This window comes from Schistocerca americana, chromosome 8 (genome assembly GCF_021461395.2).
Source record: "Schistocerca americana isolate TAMUIC-IGC-003095 chromosome 8, iqSchAmer2.1, whole genome shotgun sequence".
Taxonomy (NCBI): domain Eukaryota; kingdom Metazoa; phylum Arthropoda; class Insecta; order Orthoptera; family Acrididae; genus Schistocerca; species Schistocerca americana.
Genome location: NC_060126.1, coordinates 466,125,314 through 466,145,467, shown reverse-complemented (window position 1 = coordinate 466,145,467; position 20,154 = coordinate 466,125,314). Strand labels below are relative to the sequence as shown.

At 38.5% G+C, this 20,154-nt stretch overlaps 1 protein-coding gene across 1 annotated transcript in view; it reads left to right on the top strand.

The window, feature by feature from the left end:
• LOC124545274 (X-linked retinitis pigmentosa GTPase regulator-like) overlaps window positions 1–20,154 on the top strand; it is a 340,423-nt gene that overhangs the window by 278,418 nt on the left and 41,851 nt on the right. The window contains exon 13 of the mRNA XM_047124156.1: window positions 7,749–7,850. Within this exon, the coding sequence (XP_046980112.1) occupies window positions 7,749–7,850 (102 nt within the window). The remainder of the gene's footprint in view (window positions 1–7,748; window positions 7,851–20,154) is intronic.

Sequence of the window (20,154 nt, the reverse complement as noted above, 5' to 3'; positions counted from 1 at the left end):
CACCTAAGACTATAACATGCTGAGAAAATTTATGTGAAATGTATTCCAAATTTTCTCTCAGTTGTTCTGCCACTAATGCTGCTGAGTCAGGAGGTCGGTAAAAGGAGCCAATTGTTAACCTAGCTCGGTTGTTGAGTGTAACCTCCACCCATAATAATTCACAGGAACTATCCACTTCTACTTCACTACAGGATAAACTACTACTAACAGCGACGAACACTCCACCACCGGTTGCATGCAATCTATCCTTTCTAAACACCGTCTGTACCTTTGTAAAAATGTCAGCAGAACTTATCTCTGGCTTCAGCCAGCTTTCTGTACCTATAACGATTTCAGCTTCGGTGCTTTCTATCAGCGCTTGAAGTTCCGGTACTTTACCAACGCAGCTTCGACAGTTTACAATTACAATACCGATTGCTGCTTGGTCCCTGCATGTCCTGACTTTGCCCTACACCCGTTGAGGCTGTTGCCCTTTCTGTCCTTGCCCAAGGCCATCTAACCTAAAAAACCGCCCAGCCCACGCCACACAACCCCTGCTACCCGTGTAGCCGCTTGTTGCATGTAGTGGACTCTTGACCTATCCAGCGGAACCCGAAACCCCACCACCCTATGGCGCAAGTTGAGGAATCTGCAGCCCACACGGTCGCAGAACCGTCTTAGCCTCTGATTCAGACCCTCCACTCGACTCTGTACCAAAGGTCCGCAGTCAGTCCTGTCGACGATGCTGCAGATGGTGAGCTCTGCTTTCATCCCACTAGCGAGACTAGCAGTCTTCACCAAATCAGATAGCCGCCGGAAGCCAGAGAGGATTTCCTCGGATCCATAGCGACACACGTCATTGGTGCCGACATGAGCGACTACCTGCAGATGGGTGCACCCTGTACCCTTCATGGCATCCGGAAGGACCCTTTCCACATCTGGAATGACTCCCCCCGGTATGCACACGGAGTGCACATTGGTTTTCTTCCCCTCTCTTGCTGCCATATCCCTAAGGGGCCCCATTACGCGCCTGACGTTGGAGCTCCCAACTACCAGTAAGCCCACCCTCTGCGACCGCCCGGATCTTGCAGACTGAGAGGCAATCTCTGGAACAGGACAAGCAGCCATGTCAGGCCGAAGATCAGTATCAGCCTGAGACAGAGCCTGAAACCGGTTTGTCATGCAAACTGGAGAGGCCTTCCGTTCAGCCCTCCGGAATGTCTTTTGCCCCCTGCCACACCTTGAGACGACCTCCCACTCTACCACAGGTGAGGGATCAGCCTCAATGCGGGCAGTATCCCGGGCAACCACAGTCATAGTCCGATCGGGGGATGCGTGGGACGAGCTGACCATCCCCGACAAACCCCCGTCCGGAACCCCACAGTGACGCCCATTAGCAACAGCCTCAAGCTGTGTGACCGAAGCCAACACTGCCTGAAGCTGGGAGTGAAGGGATGCCAACTCAGCCTGCATCCGAACACAGCAGCTGCAGTCCCTATCCATGCTAAAAACTGTTGTGCAAAGAACGTCTGAACTAATCTACAGAGAGCGCAAACAAATCGACACAAAATTTAAACGGTTATTAAAATACAAGATTGCCTAGTAAATGCAGTAATGCTGCTACTTGTGCACTACTGACACACTGCTCGGCGGCGGAAGGAGACTACGCGATTATACACTATTCAGGTACTAAAATGTGATGCTACAACTCTCAAATACTATAATGTGGATGGAGTAATTTCTTGTGCAGTGAAGGAAAAGTAGACCAATGAAGTTGTCTACCTTTAATACTCAACTGAAGACAATCAGTCATTTTTTTTTACTAAATCAGAAGCTGGAACAGCTGATTTCCAGGTGCAATATTTGAACGATGTAACAAAACCATGTCAACTCTTAACAGGTAAACAGGAGAACGAAAAATGGTTTCAGAAACTCAGTTTTCATCTTCAAGAAGTTGTGTCACATGTAAACGTGGTGTGATTATACCAACTTTTGAATTTCTGCCAGGTGAATAAAATATGTATTTTTTGTTCTAAGGCACTAAGACCCCTGCCAGAGCCGTACATTGCATTATGGTGGCATGTATAGAGGCCATTCAACCACCCACTACTGAAGTGGTAGCAGGGCATCAAGCACACCAATATGTCACTGCATTCATGCACTTTCTGTTTTGCCAACGTGTTGTTACACGTATTATCTTTCTAAACTAGGCTTCACCACATGATGTTAAATACCAGTAACCAAAAATTAGTTACATTTTCTATATTTATATGCAAAAAATAAAGCTATATCAAACTATCTTTGACAAAATATTTCATCTGGATACAATCCACTATAAAATATCATTTATTAGGCAATTTTAAATTTGAGGTGCAGTTTGCATCTATATTTGCAGTTATCGCAAAACACAAATTTTTAATAAATGAAAAGCACCAGTTTGCTTTTGTTCTACAATATTACTTTTATTGTTAACCGGTTTTTAGCACAATATTACTTTTATTGTTAACTGGTTTTTGGCTTACAGTGTCAGAAGATGGCCTTGTAAGCCGAAAACTGGTTAATAATAAAAGTAATATTGTAGAACAAAAGCAAACTGGCGCTTTTCATTTATTATAATGCTGTTGTTCTACCAAGAACCAATGGAAGAGTCTGTTAACAAATTTTTAAGGCCCTTACTTTCCATTGATCATTCCAGTGTCTAGTTAACAATCCTTTTTTAGTTTGGAAAGTAATCCTGGCTCTCCACTGGAAAAATCTGAATATGGGAGAGTAGTTTTTTAATGCCCTGCCCATTTCGAAAGGTAAAATGCTCACTCCAAATATTACTACCCTCATTGTTTTGTAAGAACTCTTTCTGATTTGATTTTAATCTCTTATTTAATAATACACTCAGTGCTTTCTTTAATAAAGCCCATTCAGTCTCTTTGTAACGTAATATTGAGCATAATTTTCCACATATTTTTATTAAATCATTTCTTTCACCTTCAGTAACTTCCTAGTTTCATTCAGTACCTCCTGTGTTGTAATTTATCCACTCAACTAATAGTAATAACATGTGTCTTATTTAATTCATTCAATTTCTCTTCATTCATACTCACACGATCTACCATCTCAACCCAATTATCTAGAGTCCCCAGATTATTTAATTCCTCTTTAGGCTTTTGTTCCATCACATCCGTTCTCCCAGATAATCTGTTTCACATTTCTTTCATACAACATGATGATTATAAACTTGCTGTTGCTAGCAAAATCAAGTTACATGAGTCTTTATCATCAGATGTAGTTACAGTTGAAAGTGAATTATGTTGTTATCACTGGACATTAGCATGATGTAGTTGACATCAGTACACATTAAAAGCAGTTCACTTTAAGGTGTGACTCTGAACAGAGCAACAGCGACCAACAGCGATTACAGAAGACAGATGGCATCATTGTTGTCTGCAGTGGGTGCATTGCAGAATGCACTGACAGACAAGCATGCAGTTGCTTAAGCAAGAACTACGCAAGGCGAGATATCTTTGCTATGGTTGTTGTGTTGTTATTGGAAGAGGAAGATGATGACGTTTTATTGTTGCATACAGAAAAGATGAAAGCTGGCAATGCCTTTCTATAAAAGCAGGACATCAGAAGGAAGTTATGCAGCACTGATTAAAAAACATTTGTCAAGTGATGAAAATGTATCCTGGAGCTATTGCCATTTAAGTAAAATATAGATTAATTTCATTCCCTGTGTTATTAATAACAAATAAAACCACAGGGCCTAAGAAATGCAGTAAGTGCAAAAAAAAAAAAAAAAAAAAAAAAAAAAAAAAAAAAATGACAGTGAGGTAAGTGTACAAAATTTCACACATTATTACGTTGTGCTGCATGTCAAATGTTTGGCAAGTTACTTCCTAATACTGTGCTGTGCCAGATATGTGGAGATTGGACTGCCGATATCACTTGGTGGCTGATGCCTGTTGCACCGTGCAAGCATTTTTCCACAGTTAGAAACAATGTTGCTTTTTTTTGCCTTATAAACTTGAGGTAGATGCAATACAATTTCACTTATGTGATGGGAAAATAATCAGTGTCATCATCACTGTTTACTGTAAATGTTCCTCTTAAATTTTGCGTACTTTGTACCCTCCCTTTCCACATTTTTAATACCATATCATCATTGCCACCAAATTTACTGTGTTTTCTGTACTGTTATACATCATTCATCATTTGTTAATTCAGCTGTTTCCCCACTAATTCACGTTGTATTTTTTGACACCATACCTTCTTCCTGTGATGCTAAAATGTCCAGCTGACAAGTTTGGTTTCCATTGTATTCTAGGGTTTCCTGTGTTTTTTGAGTGCACTGATAGCACTGGAATATTTGTTCCTCTAAAGCTGTGCTGTGGAACACCATCAAGGAATGATAGCTGTTCTTGTCCTTTGCCTTTTGAATTTTTTGAGGCAGCAGGGCCTGTTCCTAATTGGCTTTTCCTCTTAAGCTTCTCGTAATGATCTCTTTAAAACTTCCACTTCTTACAGTGATCACCTGTAAATGGGAACTACATTAGTTATGTGTTTTCATTTGTTTCAGGTCCTTGGCTACAGGCAATAGTTACTGCTCCTTGTCATTTGAATATCAATGTCATCATCTCACATATCATGAATTGCGAAACATGTACTGAAGATTTTAAGAATAACATTGCTGCCTATATTGATGCCACCTTCTACTGAATCAGATTTCAGATTACTGAACAAGAATTTTGGCATAAATTGAGTGTACCTAATTGCGTTGGTATTACAGTTGAAAATTACGTTTACATATACCACCAGATGAGAGTGGATCACTGTTTTTAATTATATAAATATTCCTTTTCAATTGCTTTGTTTGCAATTGTGGATGCAAATTGTAAATTCATTGGTGTTGATGTTGACACTTACACAAAAGTATCAGGTGATAGGATATTTAAAAAATTGCAACAAAGAAGTTTAATATCCCTCCACCAAAGTGTTTGCTGGGCACAACTGTGAGGTTGCCCCATTTCCTGATTGGAGACACTTTTTCTCTTAGGGATTGCATGATGAAAGCTTATTTGAGATGAGGTACTACATCACAATGATCAGATCTATAACTATAGATTGTGTCATGCTTATTTTGAGGGACAGAAAATGCTTTTGGGCTATTAAGCCAAGTCTTTAGAGACTTTTATAGTCATGTTGCTGTAGTCCATGACATGGTTGATGATCTGATATTATCGGTGTGTTGTGTACTCAATTTGCTACATGACAGTTGCCTTGAAGAGAAAGGAACTCCATTTTATAGTTATGATGTTAATGAAGGAACCAGCCAAAACAAACATGCTTAGCTTTTCTCACTTTTGAAGGTTTCTAAACAGCAGTGGATTTGAAATTAGAGACAAAAAACTGGTCCCATTTAGCTCCTGTGTTACACCTCTCCGGACATTAATGTTCCCTGAAATGTTTCTGTATTCTTCATGTCATGCATCATAAATCACATAATATTTTTGCATACTGTTTATTAATTTTCATTCATTGGAGCCTGAAAATCTCATTTTAACTGATGAATTCAGTATGTTTGCCCAGTAAAAGCAGTCTCCAGTCACTGTGCTGTTCAGTGACAGTATCACTAATGATTCTAGAGTGGTGGTGCTGCCTGTCACCAGAGCAGTTATAAGGCGGTAGTCAGAGTTGTTGCCACATTCCGCATGCTTCACATTCAAAACCGAGGGAACCAGTTGTGCCACTTTTGTCCGGTCAGTGCTGCCTCACTTCTGTGGTCATGTTTTGAATCCCATCTTCATTCTCACAGGTCCCACTCCGAATGAATTAACACTGATTCATCATTTGTGCATTCGTATTTTGATGCCCGTGCACAAAGTGACTTGTTGTTCCGTGAATTCCACACCTTCAACGCATCAGTTGACTGTATATGTGTTGATAGTTTTTCTGCTTCGTCCTCCTCTGCCATTGGCTCATTTGTTTCACACACCTAGTTGCTATGATGTGTGCCATTCACTTCTTTCATTTATAGGGTGAGAACAGCTCACAGAGCCTGAGGTCACCTGAAACTACAAATTTGCACCAATAACAGTGAGTGTTAGTTTGTCCCTCTCTTCTTTCCTTCTCTTTTAATTGCTCCACACCTTTTACTAATATGAACATGTCATAGTAGTATTTGATTGCATGTTGTTTCCCTTAGCTCTATATTGTCCCCTAATGGCATCTTCCTAGACTTGTGATTCAAGTAAATAATGATAATCCTCAGTTGTGATGGTATTAACTCTTCATTAATTGTTGTGAGAAACCTCTTCTTTTCTTATAACTTGCTTGCAATACTTTAATTCTTTCAGTGTTTAGATGTTCCTAAGCACTTATTAATTTGGTTATTGTTTGGCTTCAATAAAACTAAGTGTATTTATTAATGCTAATTATTTTCTGATTATTTGTATTTATTTGTGTTCATAGCTACCTGTAGCTTTTCAGTCCACTTAACCACCCTTGTGGTAACACAACAAATGCAACTCCACAATCACCAATCCTTGGTCATCTTCACCAAGAAAATTTGTGTTATCTCCAGTATTAATGGTTTATCACCCTCTTATATTCTTTCTTCACTTCTGAATTAATTCGCCTCTCAACAAAATTCCCTTCATAATATTTTTAAGTTCTGTTACCCAGTTGTCACATACAAAGGAATGACCGAGTCATATGGCATAGGAACTTTAGTGTTTGAGAAAATGTCTAACCAACCGTTTATTTGACAAACTTTGATCTGTGTGCCTTTCTAAGATAATCAAACTTCTAACTTCCAATAATCAGAAGTAACTCTCATAGCAAACTTTGCTTCAGAGTAAATAAAGTAATTAGAATCCTCAGGCTTATTTTATTTCAAACTACAATAATACTTCATACAAGTCAAGTTCATTAATTAAAACCTGGTGCCTGCCAATGTTGCTTCAGCATAGTTGCATGCATAACTGAAGTATCATTGACTATTCTTCAAAATTAATTTTGTTACTTTGAGTGTGCATATCATTAAATTATATTTTGCGAATGTGCCATCCATAGTTGGAGGCCTTCTGGTTGTGGTTCCTTGGCTGTCCAAAACTGAGTAGCTATGAGATACATGCACCTGTCTCCCACTGCAACCTTGGTAGCACACCATCACTTCTCCAGCACCCAGAGACCTCTGAAACATCACCTAAACAAACTGTCAGAAATAGCTATTCTAACATAAAGTCATTCAACAATTAATTACTCAAATTAACACTAAATGCAATTATTCCAAGCCACTAATTACTCAAATTAACACTGAATGCAATTGTTTCAAGCCACACTCAGCTGTATACCACTTTGACATTGTATGTGATAGCATTTGGAATGCAATTTACACACACAAATTTGGGTGCCCTCACAATGTGTCTCTTAAAATGTCTTATAAGAAGAAGACTTGTTACCTTTTGTTGATTTACTTATACATGCAGTGAACATCTTATACTCTTAGGCAAAGGTCCCGAGTTCGAATCTCGGTTCAGCACACAGTTTTAATCTGCCAGGAAGTTTCATATCAGTGTACACTCCACTGCAGAGTGAAAATCTCATTCTGGATCTTATACTCTTACTCTAATTTATGATTTTTATCTCTTTCAGAGGAGTTATGTATACCTGCTTTCAAGTTTGAACTTTTTGTTACTTATAATTTCTAGGTACAAAAAATTAACATTATTATTATATTGAAATATAATCTTCTTTGATAATTGTTTGAACAGAAAGCAAAATTGCCAGATTCTTCAGCAGCATGCATCTGAAGAGATCACAGTCTTTGAAAGAAGAGAACGGCCCACGGCCTTTGACTCAGGACCATGGAAGAAGTAAGTAAAAGAGACAAAACTGGAATCATTTTTATAATCAGAAACTGATTTTTTTATGTAGAGTACCAGAGTGAGAAATTGTGATTTAGAAGTGTGATAATAATAATGCAGTACCACAAGGAAGCTTTCACTTGTTCAGTGTAAAGTGCCCTGAATGAATCTTTTATCCTGCAGTACAGTATACACCATTTTCAGTCTTGCTGCCAGATTAAGACTATGCTGAAACTAAAAAGTCCAAATTGCAATTTATTTTCATTGTACTGGCTGTAACTGGTTGCAGGTATAATAACAATCATCAGACCAAGATTCCAGACTACATTAGGAGACAGTGCCTGAATCCACTGTGTCATACCATAAGGTATCTGTCATCAATACCTTATGGTATTACACAGTGCTCCTCATGCAGCCTCGCAGGCACTCAGTGGCCAACGCGGCACTATGTTTTAGATTTTTTTTACATAGTTGCATCCTTGAGCCCCCGTTCACCAGATGTACGTCTAGTGATTGGTGGCTGACGCTACAGATCAGACTTTATTAATAATTGTAGTAGAGGGTTACATCACCAGTTACAGTTACATTCTCAGCAAGTACACCAAGTCCTTTCATCCACACATGTATTTTTTCATCATTACTAACTTTATGACAGGAGCGGGTATGCAATGTAAAAGGCGTATTACTATATACATAACTAGGTCTAGATTGCGTCTTACCATCTATTCAACAATGCCAGGTCTTATAAGCGATGACATCTCGGTCGGCGAATGATTCCAATCCAGGTAGAGAGGCATTCTAACATCGGATGATGGCGAGAGTAAACCATCCACTTTCAGTACTCCCTGTGCCAACGTCAAGACTGAAACCAACTCGACATCCACGGAAAAAAAATCGGTCCATTCAATATGACAGTTTATGCAGTTCCATTTGTGCCAAGTTTATTCTCCAGGCTTATTATGTGTTTGTAGACTGGCATGCGATGGCAACATTGATGATACACAAGTCGACGAGGTGTGGAGCATGTTGGCTGACAGGAGTAACAGAGTTCATAAAGTCGCAAGATGATGCAGTGAACAACTTTGGACAAATGTTCATTAGTTTCAGTTGATGTTGACCTTAGTACTGCATACACTGCAGTGTACACCGGCACTGTTGCCATTCTGTGCTGTGTTCCATTTGCTGAGTTTTGTTTTGGGTGTCAGTTATTCCATGTCACATCTGTTTTCATATAATGAAGCAGACTATGTGCTAAACTTAGTGCTGTCTGCAGATGAAGATGGGTTAGGACAGCCATGAGGGAAAGGTGTTGGTGCTGATCGACTGCTGACAGTTTGTATCAGTTCCCCTTGCCTGTATTGTAAACACGTTGAGTGCCTTCTAGGAGTGTGAAAATAATAGATATTGGTTGTCTGTGATAGTGTAGCTGCTCCAATGTGTGTGTATTCTGTCTTAAACAATAGAAAGTCTACAGTGGAATGCAGCAATATGGGAAGGATAGATTGCTACTCGTCACATGAAGGCACAATGAAAAAGAATGCTACAGGTGTGCAGCTTTTAGCCTGCGACCTACATCAGAAGCAGAAAACACACATGTTCACGTAAGTGCAACTCACACACCCTTGGCCACTGTCATCTCTCAGGCCTTAGTGCCCAGAGATGATAGTGGCCATATGTGTGTGAGTTGTGCTTGTGTGAATTTGTGTGCATTCTCTAATTCTGCAGAAAGATGTAGCCTGAAAGCTGAACATTTCTAGCATTCTATCTTATTGTGATTGTCTGTGACTCAATAACACTTCTTCATGATGAGTAGCAATCTATTCTTTCTGTATTGTTGTATTCTGTGCTAGTTAGCTCTGGAGGAGGACATCATCGGAAAACTTAGCAGTGTTCTTCTTTTCGTTTATGTGTGTGTTGACCACTTGATACCTCAACTGTACTCTTATTCCTTCATTATTTGTATTACACTGAGAACCTCCCATTTTGTATTAATTTCCCAATAGAATTTAATGATTTACACAATCGCAGCCCTTTGCAAGGTCACAGAACATGCCAATAGGGCAATGTTTCTTGTTTACTTCTATCAGAAATTAGTTTGTGGTATCAAATATTTTTTTTTCTGTAGAGAAGCCTTTACAAAAGCCAAAGCTTAGCTTCTGTTCAAAGGTTTTCTCTGAGAGGTTGTTGAATATTCTTTTGTAAGATACAGTGTCAAAAATGTCTTACAACCTGCAAAGGAGGAAGATGGGTCAATAATTAGTGGTCGCTTGCTTTTCTCCAGTTTTTGTAAATAGTTGTTACTGAAATATACTTCAATCTATCATAAAATATACCTTAAAAACAAAGATGATGTGACTTACCAAACGAAAGTGCTGGCAGGTCGATAGACACACAAACATACACACAAAATTCAAGCTTTCGCAACCAACGGTTGCTTCATCAGGAAAGAGGGAAGGAGAGGGAAAGACGAAAGGATGTGGGTTTTAAGGGAGAGGGTAAGGAGTCATTCCAATCCCGGGAGCGGAAAGACTTACCTTAGGGGGAAAAAAGGACAGGTATACACTCACGCGCGCGCGCACACACACACACACATATCCATCCACACATACACAGACACCGACACAGGCTTGTCTGATATTTGGCATTACCCCCAAAGGCCTCACACTTAAAGTTCCCATCTCTGGCTGCAACCCTTCTTTCCATCAGTCCCTATACCAGTTCCTTTATTATATAAAATATACCTTGACGCATCAAATGATTACAAAGAGAACTTGAAAGAGAAGCTATGAATTGAGATGGAAGCTACAGGATCAACACAAGATTTTAGTTTTTGGTTGAAATACCATCATAACCAGAAGAGTTAGTGATTTACACTGGCGTAATGATTTCTTTAAAAAGTTGATTGACTGAAACTGAAGCCTGGTTCTGGAACATGCAACACCTGTCTAAAGTAAATCCCCACCTGGTGTGCAGGACATACAGTATGATCGAGATGAAATACTCTCAGACATGATGAAAAATGTAATCATTCTAGTTCCTAAGAAGGCAGATGCTGATAGGTGTGAATATTACACAGCTATCTGTTTAATATAAATTGTGGCCACAAAATACTGAAATGAAGTATTTACAAAAGACTGGTAGAAGCCAGTCATGGGAAATGTCTGTTTGAGTTCCAAATAAACGTAGAAATATTCTGTGGCATTGCTGACCCCATGACTTATCTTAGAAAATAGATTGAAGGAAGAGAAACCTATGTTTATGTCAATTGTATATATAGAGAATGCTTTTGACAGTATGGACTAGAACACAATCTTTGAAACTCTGAAGCTAAAAGGGATAAAATACAGTATATGAAAGGTTATACCAACTTGTACACAAACCAGACTGCAGTTATAAGATTCAATGCTCAATCTACATATTGATTAACATTAGGGATCCTCTACTGCTTGCTCAATGTACAGATCGAATAACGAGGGTGATAGGCTACAACCTAGTCTCACTCCCTTCTCATCAGTTGGTTCACTTTTGTGTCCTGTGTAGTCTGGTTGCTGTACAAGGTGTAGATAAACTTCTGCTCTCTGTACACTATCACTGCTACCTTAGAATTTCAAAGAGCATATTCCAGTCAACAATGTCAAAAGCTTTCTCTCTCTACAGATACTATAAACATAGATTTGCCTTTCTTCAAACTATCTTCTAAGACAAGTTGTGTGTTCAGTATTGTCTTTCGTATCCCAAATTACTCCAACTGACTGAGTGGCCAGTACATCTGACAGGAATTTATTTATTGTTTTGTGGAAGTACCAGAACAGTGTCCAATCAGTCTCGCTATGCCATTTGAGGAGACTTTAAGCCCTGGAAAGCAGACAGTGGCCAGGAGAGTAATCTGCCCCTCCATATTGTGTCCAAATGTCACTGTGTAGCAGACAACAGCAAGTCAGCATTGTGGTGTCCTCTGGGCCTGATTGTGGAGTTTAATTTAGAATTTTTAGCTCTGTGATATTAATCCAGAACCAAAACTGATCTTCCCCAAGGTTGGCTTAGACCCCACTTTCCATTCTTCTGCAAATATTGGTGCATAAGTTTGTAGTGTGTGGTTTTTCCCCAAAAGTTGGTATTCCAGTTCCTATGGGTTTATTTATCAATTGTCATTTTTTTATTTGTAGTTCATTGTTGCTGTTTGAGTTTACGTATTGTAATTTTGTCATTTGGAGATAGTGAGTGGAGCTGTGGACACTAGAAAATGGAGTACTAAGGGGAGAAATGAGAACATTTCTGACATATTCTTCTGTTTGAGTTCAGTAGAGGGGTGACAGCTGTGGAGGTGGCCAGAAACATGTGTACCATGTATGTGGATAATGTCATTGGACAGAGCATGGCGAAAAAATGGTTTTCTCATTTTAAGGAAGATCCTTTTGATATTAATGACTCTCCACATTCAGGAAGACCTTCAAGGTTTGATGAAAATCATTTAAAACACATTAATCCACAATGGCCCACTTCACTGTACATAAGAACTTCCAGATGTGATGAATTATAATCTTTTCACCATTGGGTGTGTGGTGCTGCATGCTCTTCTCCAAAATCACAAAGATCACCAGGTGGTCATATGTGCATCTCTGCTTGCTTATCATCAGTTGGCTCATGAACAACACCGACAATTTCTATCGTGTATCATTACTGGAGACGAGAAATGATGTCATTATGTGCACATAAGGAAAAGGAAGGAATAGTTGAGACCCAACAAAGCAGTAACTCTCTGTAAAAAGACTTGCAATCCACAAAAGATAATGTTATGCATCTGATGGAACAGCAACATTGTGGTGTACTATGAATTGCTTCCCCAAGGTGTAACCATCACTGTTTACATTTATTGTCAACACCTGAGATGTCTTGCAGACTCAGTCCAAGAACAATGCCCAGGAAGATTGCATGAAGTGATGCTACTCCACAATAATGGCTGCCTGCATTCTGCTAGACTGACAAAAAGAACAGTATACAGGAGTTGGGTTGAGAATTCATTCCACACCCACTTTATTTGCCTGATTTTGTGCCCTCAGATTTTCACATTTTCTGTTCTCTGTCAGACAACCTTCAAGGAACATCCTTTTCAGATGAAAATTCACTCTGAATATGGCTCAATGACTTCTTCGCATTAAAACCACATGATTTCTACACTCATGGAATCAAGAAGTTAACCAAGTGTTGGCAGACTTTTATAAATTGTGAAGGAGAATATATTATTGATGACTGAGGTCCCTGTTATATGTGTCTGTAGCATTTATTAAATTTATGGAAAAATGCTATGAACTTGTGCACCAACCGAACAGCAAACATGGCTTGACTTGCATTTTAATAAAATTCAAACCTGTCATCTACTGCCTTTTTTGGAACTGAATTGTTAAATTATTATTGTAGTCTGAGAGTATTTCATCTGTCTCATATATCTAGTTTTGTCATGGTATACCCTCCCTAGGATCTCATTAATTCTGAGGAAATGTCATCTACCCCAGAAGCTTTTTGTAAGCTTTGGGCTGTCAGTGCTATGTCAAATTCTTCTTGAAGTATCGTATCTCACGTCTCATCTTAATGTGTCTCCACTACCTTTTCCATAATATTGGCTTCAGATTTCTTTCCTTTGTGCAACCCTTCTCTATATTCTTTCCGCTTTGGCAATCCTTTCTCTACATAGTACTGGCTCGCCATCCGAGCTCTTGTTATTCATTCAGTTGCATCTCTTTTCTCCAAATCCTTCTTTGATTTTCCTATGGGCAGCATCTGTGTTTCCCATGGTCATGCTTGCTCCTTCAGCTTTGCATTTTTCTTTTAGCCTTCCCTATGTAACCATTTCACACATTCTGTCAATCTAATTTTTTAGATGTCTATATTCAGTTTTGTCTACTTTATTTACTTCATTTTTATATGTTCGCATTCTCTAAGTGACTTCAGTATGTTACGGATATGTGTAAAATGATCCATGACTCTTGATGTGCTACCCTATTTACTTGTTTGGCATATTTCCTTTTATGGTTGTACTGCTCTTCAGTTTTTGGTGTTTTACTCTGCAGGAGTTTCCTTAACTTCTTCTTTTTCTGCAATGCCTCATATGCTGCTCTTTGTATGCATCCTTTAATGTTTTGTCATTCTTTCCCTGTATGCTGAACAGTTGGAGTGTCTAGCAGATATTTCTGTAGCGGAATTTCGTAATACTTCCTTGTTCTAAGAGGTACACGTGAATGACGTCCTCACGCTTTGTTTGTCTTCTTGGCCTTAGTTTCTTCCACTTAGCTGTCATTGTTACTGTTGTGATGACTAAATAACAATCAGAACAGATATCGCTTCCTCGGTGTATGTGTTCATCTTGAACCTGATTACGTGTCCTGTTGTTTGTGGTAACATAGTCTATTAGGGATCTAGAACCCATAGCACTCCATGTGTTTACATATATCTTTTTTCTTAAAAATTTGTTTGTAATCTTAAGCTAGTTGAAGATTGCAGACTGTCTAAGTTCTTCACCATTTTCATTGACGTGTTGTTCTCCGAATGTACCCACAGCTTCTAAGATAGGTATTTTGCCGACTCTAGCATTTAAATCACCACAGATTAGAAATTGAAGCACTTTCGTGTACCTATAATCACTAAATATCCTCTGTCTGTTTTATAACAACTCACCAAGAGATGGCAGGAGATCACACACATCACAAGCATTCGGAGCCAGTGGCTTCTTCTTCTGGCAAAAGTGTTGAAGGGGAAGGAAGAGGGGTGAAGGGAAAGGTCTGCTGAGGTCTAGGAAAAGGGGTAGAGTTTGGAAAAATCTCTCAGAATTCCAGGTCAGGGGAGACTTACCTCTGGCATCAGATATTGACCCATACCTCTTACCTCTGGCTCCGAAAGCTTGCCAACTTTAATACTTTTAAGGGTATGTTCCCCTGCCACCACTTGGTGAGTAGGTGTTTTTTATCTATCCAGTTACATTATATATTTTCAAAAATTGGTTATTTTTCTCTGTCTGTTTGAAATTTATATATGATAGTTCTTTCATGATCAAGAAATATTCTATAATTTTTATTTTCCATTTGTTATTTATTAGGACTGACACCCAAATCTCGCTTGTCTGTTTTGCGGTACTCCACTGTATATCATTGTATAGTAATTAAGATATGTTGTGTCTTAATGGAAGATCCAGAATTGAAGGAGAAAGGGGAGGTCACATCACATAAAAGTACAGTGGATTTGATCCCAATGGAACAAATGCAAGTAGTTTTAAAAAGCATGAAAAACATGTGGACAGTATGGGACATTTAAAATATGTCAGTTCCTTTTGTGATTTTAGATTATTACATTTATTTAATTAATGTTGGTACTGGTGTAAAATCCCAAACTTTTGGAAAATAACAGAAGTGATATCAATTTTTTTAAAAGATCAAAGAAACAATTGTGAAAATTGTCGAAAAATTAGCCTGCTAAGGTCAACTTGTAAAATATCTGGAAAAAAATAATCATTTAAGAACCATAAAAGAGACTCTCCTATTAGATGAATTAATATGATTCTGGAAAGGCCATTCTTGCAGTGATGATAAACTGCTGAAAAAATAGTACACTGTTTTAGACATTTCCAATTGACTCAAGAGTCATTGTTGCAACAATGCATAGGGAGTACATGAAATGATTAGATTTACAGATCAGTAGCACGAACAGTTCTGAGGCACCAGATATTGACCCATGCTGACATACCTATATTAGTAATGATGTAGCCTCCATGGGCGGCAATGCAGGTGCTGACTTTGGCATCCAGTGGAGTGTACAAATGGCGAATACTGTCCGGGGATACATTGTACCACACCTGCTTGACCTGTTCATGTAGTTTTGCCAATGTAAACTTAATCACAGAATGCACCTCGAAAGTGGCGAGATTTTCTATTGCTGTGCACATTTTAACACATCACAGAAAGCAAAGTTGCACAGACACAGGCCACATGCTACCACCACTGGATGGCAGCTATAGACCCACCCACCACCACGATAGACCTAAACATCTGTTGCTTTCTGGATAGCCCTCTTAGATATTTTGTTAGGACATCTGTAGTGATTATTGGCAGCTTATTTAAATTGTCTAAATATTTACAGATGTATATAGTTGCGCTTTTTACAATTACATTCATTTTCATGCTTCCCTGTGTTCTTCAGCAGGTACTAAATGCCCAAAGTACAGGTTTCCAATTGATCCTTTTATGGTAACTTATAAATTAGTGAGAACGCTATCACTGTTCTCCTCCTACTGCTTCTTTATTTATGGCCTTCTGTTTGAATTATTCTTCCTGTAGAGTGCGCATTCCTTTTCTTTTATTGTTACAGCATAAGACTGCCATGAATATTTTTATCCCAGTGTGATGGTGATATATATGTGAACTGTTGTATTTATTATTCTTTTTTCTTCCCCCTTGGCTGAAGGCCACAGTCATAATATATTTTCTGAATGAAACCATTCACAAAAATTCTCCCCAAAAATGAAATGATCGTATGGTACTGAGGCCAAGAGTCCCCATCTGGGGAAGTTTGGCCACTGAATTGCAAGTCTTAAGTTGATGCCACATTGGATGACTTATGTGTTGTTGTTGATGATGATGATGATGATGATGATGATGATTAGGGTAACGCGACACCCAGTCCCCAAGCAGAGAAAATCTCCAACCCAGCTAGGAATCAAACTTGGGCCCACTACATGGCAATCAGGTATGCTGAGCACATAGCTAAGGAGGCAGACAATTTTCCCCAGTTTGTCCCACATAGAAGGTTCGAGACTGGAATACAAAATAGCAAATACCCTAAAGCAATGACGGGTAAACATAATTAGCGAAGGTCTTAAATGTAACATTAACCGGGATGAGTTAACAGCTGCAGACATTGGGGATGTCAAATAGAAACAGAACATATTGTAGCACAACAAGGAAAAGGTCTTAAACACACATATAAACAAAAAGGAACATAACACAGCTGCACTGACAAGTTAATAAAGAAAAAACTGCAGGAAAGGGGGAAGACCAAATCAAATAACAGTTACACTGTAGTGCTCATGGATAAACAGGAATGCAGAACTTAGGCAAAAGAACTATTACAGGAAAATAATGCTGAAGAACTAACATCTGATCCAACTGATAGATTTCAAATGAAAATGAAAAACACATTAAGAAGTCACAAACTGAAAACACAGAAACAAAACTTAATACAAAAAGATGCAGCAGCACCGATGCTCAGAGTTCAGCTCAAAATGCATAAAGACAATATTCCCATGAGATCAGTTATCAACTTCAAGAGTGCTCCGACATACCACATTGCAAATTTCACACACAAATAATACTTTACTGAACATTTCAAACTACAGAACAACAGAAATATGCACACTCTTAGAATTAATAAAAAAAAATACCTACACACATCCCACCAACTGCAAAACTGATCTGAAAGACATGTAGACTGCAATCCCATGTGGTGACACAATTAACATTGCAAAAGAGCAACTGACTAACCAAGAAATCCCAAACAAGGCCAGAGAAGAGCTGATACAAATCATAAAAGTACTCACCAAGCAAAACCACTTGCAGCTTAACAACTCATTCTAACTATAAAAGAAAGCTTTCATATGGGAAGCTCAATCTCATACATATGAGCAAATATCCTAATGAATAACAATGAAAACAGAATATTTGCATAAATAACGGAAACAAAAAATACAACGTATTACACTGCCACAGACATGTAGGTGATATATGTCTCACCCATTTACCACAAGATCATATAAACAGTTTACACAAACAGATAAATAATGCACCACAACATTCAATTCGTGGTAGAAATGGAAACAGAAGAAATGATACACTTTCTTGAACTTAGAATCTAACAACAGACTCAGCTTTACAGACATGATAAGACACAAAAGTCAACCCACTCAAAAAAAGAAGCACCCATCAGACATATGGTATACAGAATAAAGAAACCTCCTCTAAGCAAAACAAACTATGAAGAATAACTAAACTTGGTCATCAGCAATATAAGGAAAAGTATAGGTTGCTACTCACCGTAAAGTTGGTATATTGCAGACAGGCACAATGAAATGACTGTTATACAAGTAGCTTTTGTACAGAGCCTTCTTCAGGAAAACACACACACATCCAGACTAACTCACACGCAAGATTAGTAACATCTTCAAAAAATACAAAATTAATATGCCCCTCAAGACAAATGGAACAGCATAAAAGAAATTAAAAACCGACAGAAGCAAAAGACATATACAGCTTTTTTTAAATGAAATCATTGTCACCATTTGACTTAAGTTTTTATTATTTATTTTTTTTTACTGTCGCAACTTCAGCTGTAGAGCCATTTTCAAGTGCAAAGGTAGAAACTCCATTGCTGGTTTAGCTGCTTCTGCTGTTGCCTTGGTCTGCACACATATATGTTTATGAATCACGTCACACATTGCAAAGTTCATACACAAATACTCACAACATCAACAACAAAAGCAGCGAAATGAGTGATGGAGTTTCACCACTTCACTTGAAAATGGCACCACAGCCAAAATCACAGTCGTGATATAAACAAATAATAAAAATATACATTCAAATACTGGCAATGATTTCATTCAGAAAATATGTTATGACAGTGGCCTTCAGTCAAGGGGGAAGAAAAAAGAATCATAAATACAACAGTTCATGTACGGTGTTGAAGAGTTGAATGCACCCAGTGCATGTATGTAGAACATCTGGTAAAAGAAAATCACCACCAGACTGCGATAAAAACATTCATGGCAATCTTATGCCATAACAATAAAAGAAAAGGAATGCACACTCTACAGGAAGAATATTTCAAATAGAAGGCCATAAATAAAGAAGCAGTAGCAGGAGAACAGTGACAGTGTTCTCATTAATTTATAAGTTACCATAAAAAGATCAATTGGAAACCTGTACTTTGGGCATTTAGTATCTGCTGAAGAACATAGGGAAGCATGAAAAGGGTATGAAAATGAATGTAACTGTAAAAAGCACAACTATATACATTTGTAAATATTTAGACGATTTAAATAAGCTGCCAATAATCACTACAGATGTCCTAACAAAATATCTAAGAGGGCTATCCAGAAAGCAACAGATGTTTGGGTCTATCATGGTGGTGGGTGGGTCTACAGCTGCCATCCAGTGGTGGTAGCATGTGGCCTGTGTCTGTGCAACTTTGCTTTCTGTGATGTGTTAAAATGTGCACAGCAATAGAAAATCTCGCCACTTTTGAGGTGTGTTCTGTGACTATGTTTATGTTGGCAAAAAATTGCAAACCAACTGAAATTTATTGCATCCTTTGTTATTTGTACAGAAAGGAGTCATGAATGAAAGCCAAGTGAGACAGTGGTGCATTGATTTTAAGAAATTCATGGGGTTTGGTACATGAAATTGTGGCAGGGAAGCTTGGTTAGCAGAAATTCTGGGCTAATGTGGCTGCAGCACTGACCTTCCTCGAAGATTACAGGAAAAATGATAAGAAAGTTATCTGTCGTATCATAACTGAGGACAAGACTTGGGTGAATTATGTCAATTTTGAAGCAGAAAGGCAGTTGATTGACTGGGGGGGGGGGGGGGGGGGCACAGATTCCAAGAAACAAAGTAAGTGTTTGCAAACATTGTCAGCAAGAAAGATCATGGCTGCTGTGTTTTGGAACTTTCATTTCCTTGAACGTGGCACAATGATTTACTCAGAGCAATATTGTCAAACACTGACAAAGTGCAGGTGGATGGTACAAAACGAGTACCAGGGAAAACTTAGCGCAAAAGTTTTGTTATTTCACAACAACACATGTACCTGAGAGCTCCTACGGGGTTTTGGGTGGGAGGTGTTGAATCATCCACCATACAGCCCAGATTTGGCACCGAGCGACTACCTCCTCTTTCCAGCAATGAAGACATGGCTCGCTACACAATGCTCTGATACTGATGCTGAACTGCATGCTGGTACTGTATAAACAAGTGGTTGCAATTGCAGGTGGCAGATTTCTACAGGCACGGTACTGATAAACTTGTGGCACAATATGGTAAGAGCCTCAGTTTCAATGGTGATTATGTAGAAAAATAGCTTAAGAGTGTACCTTTAAAATGTATATTTTTCCATGTTGTTAATTTTTTATTTCAAAATGTCTGTTACTCTCTCGATAGCCCTCATACCATTAAGTGATTTTCTTTATATTATAGACCATTGATAATGCCTAATATGTATTGGTGACACACATTTGGTAGACACAAATAAAACATTCACTTGCAAAAGATGGAAT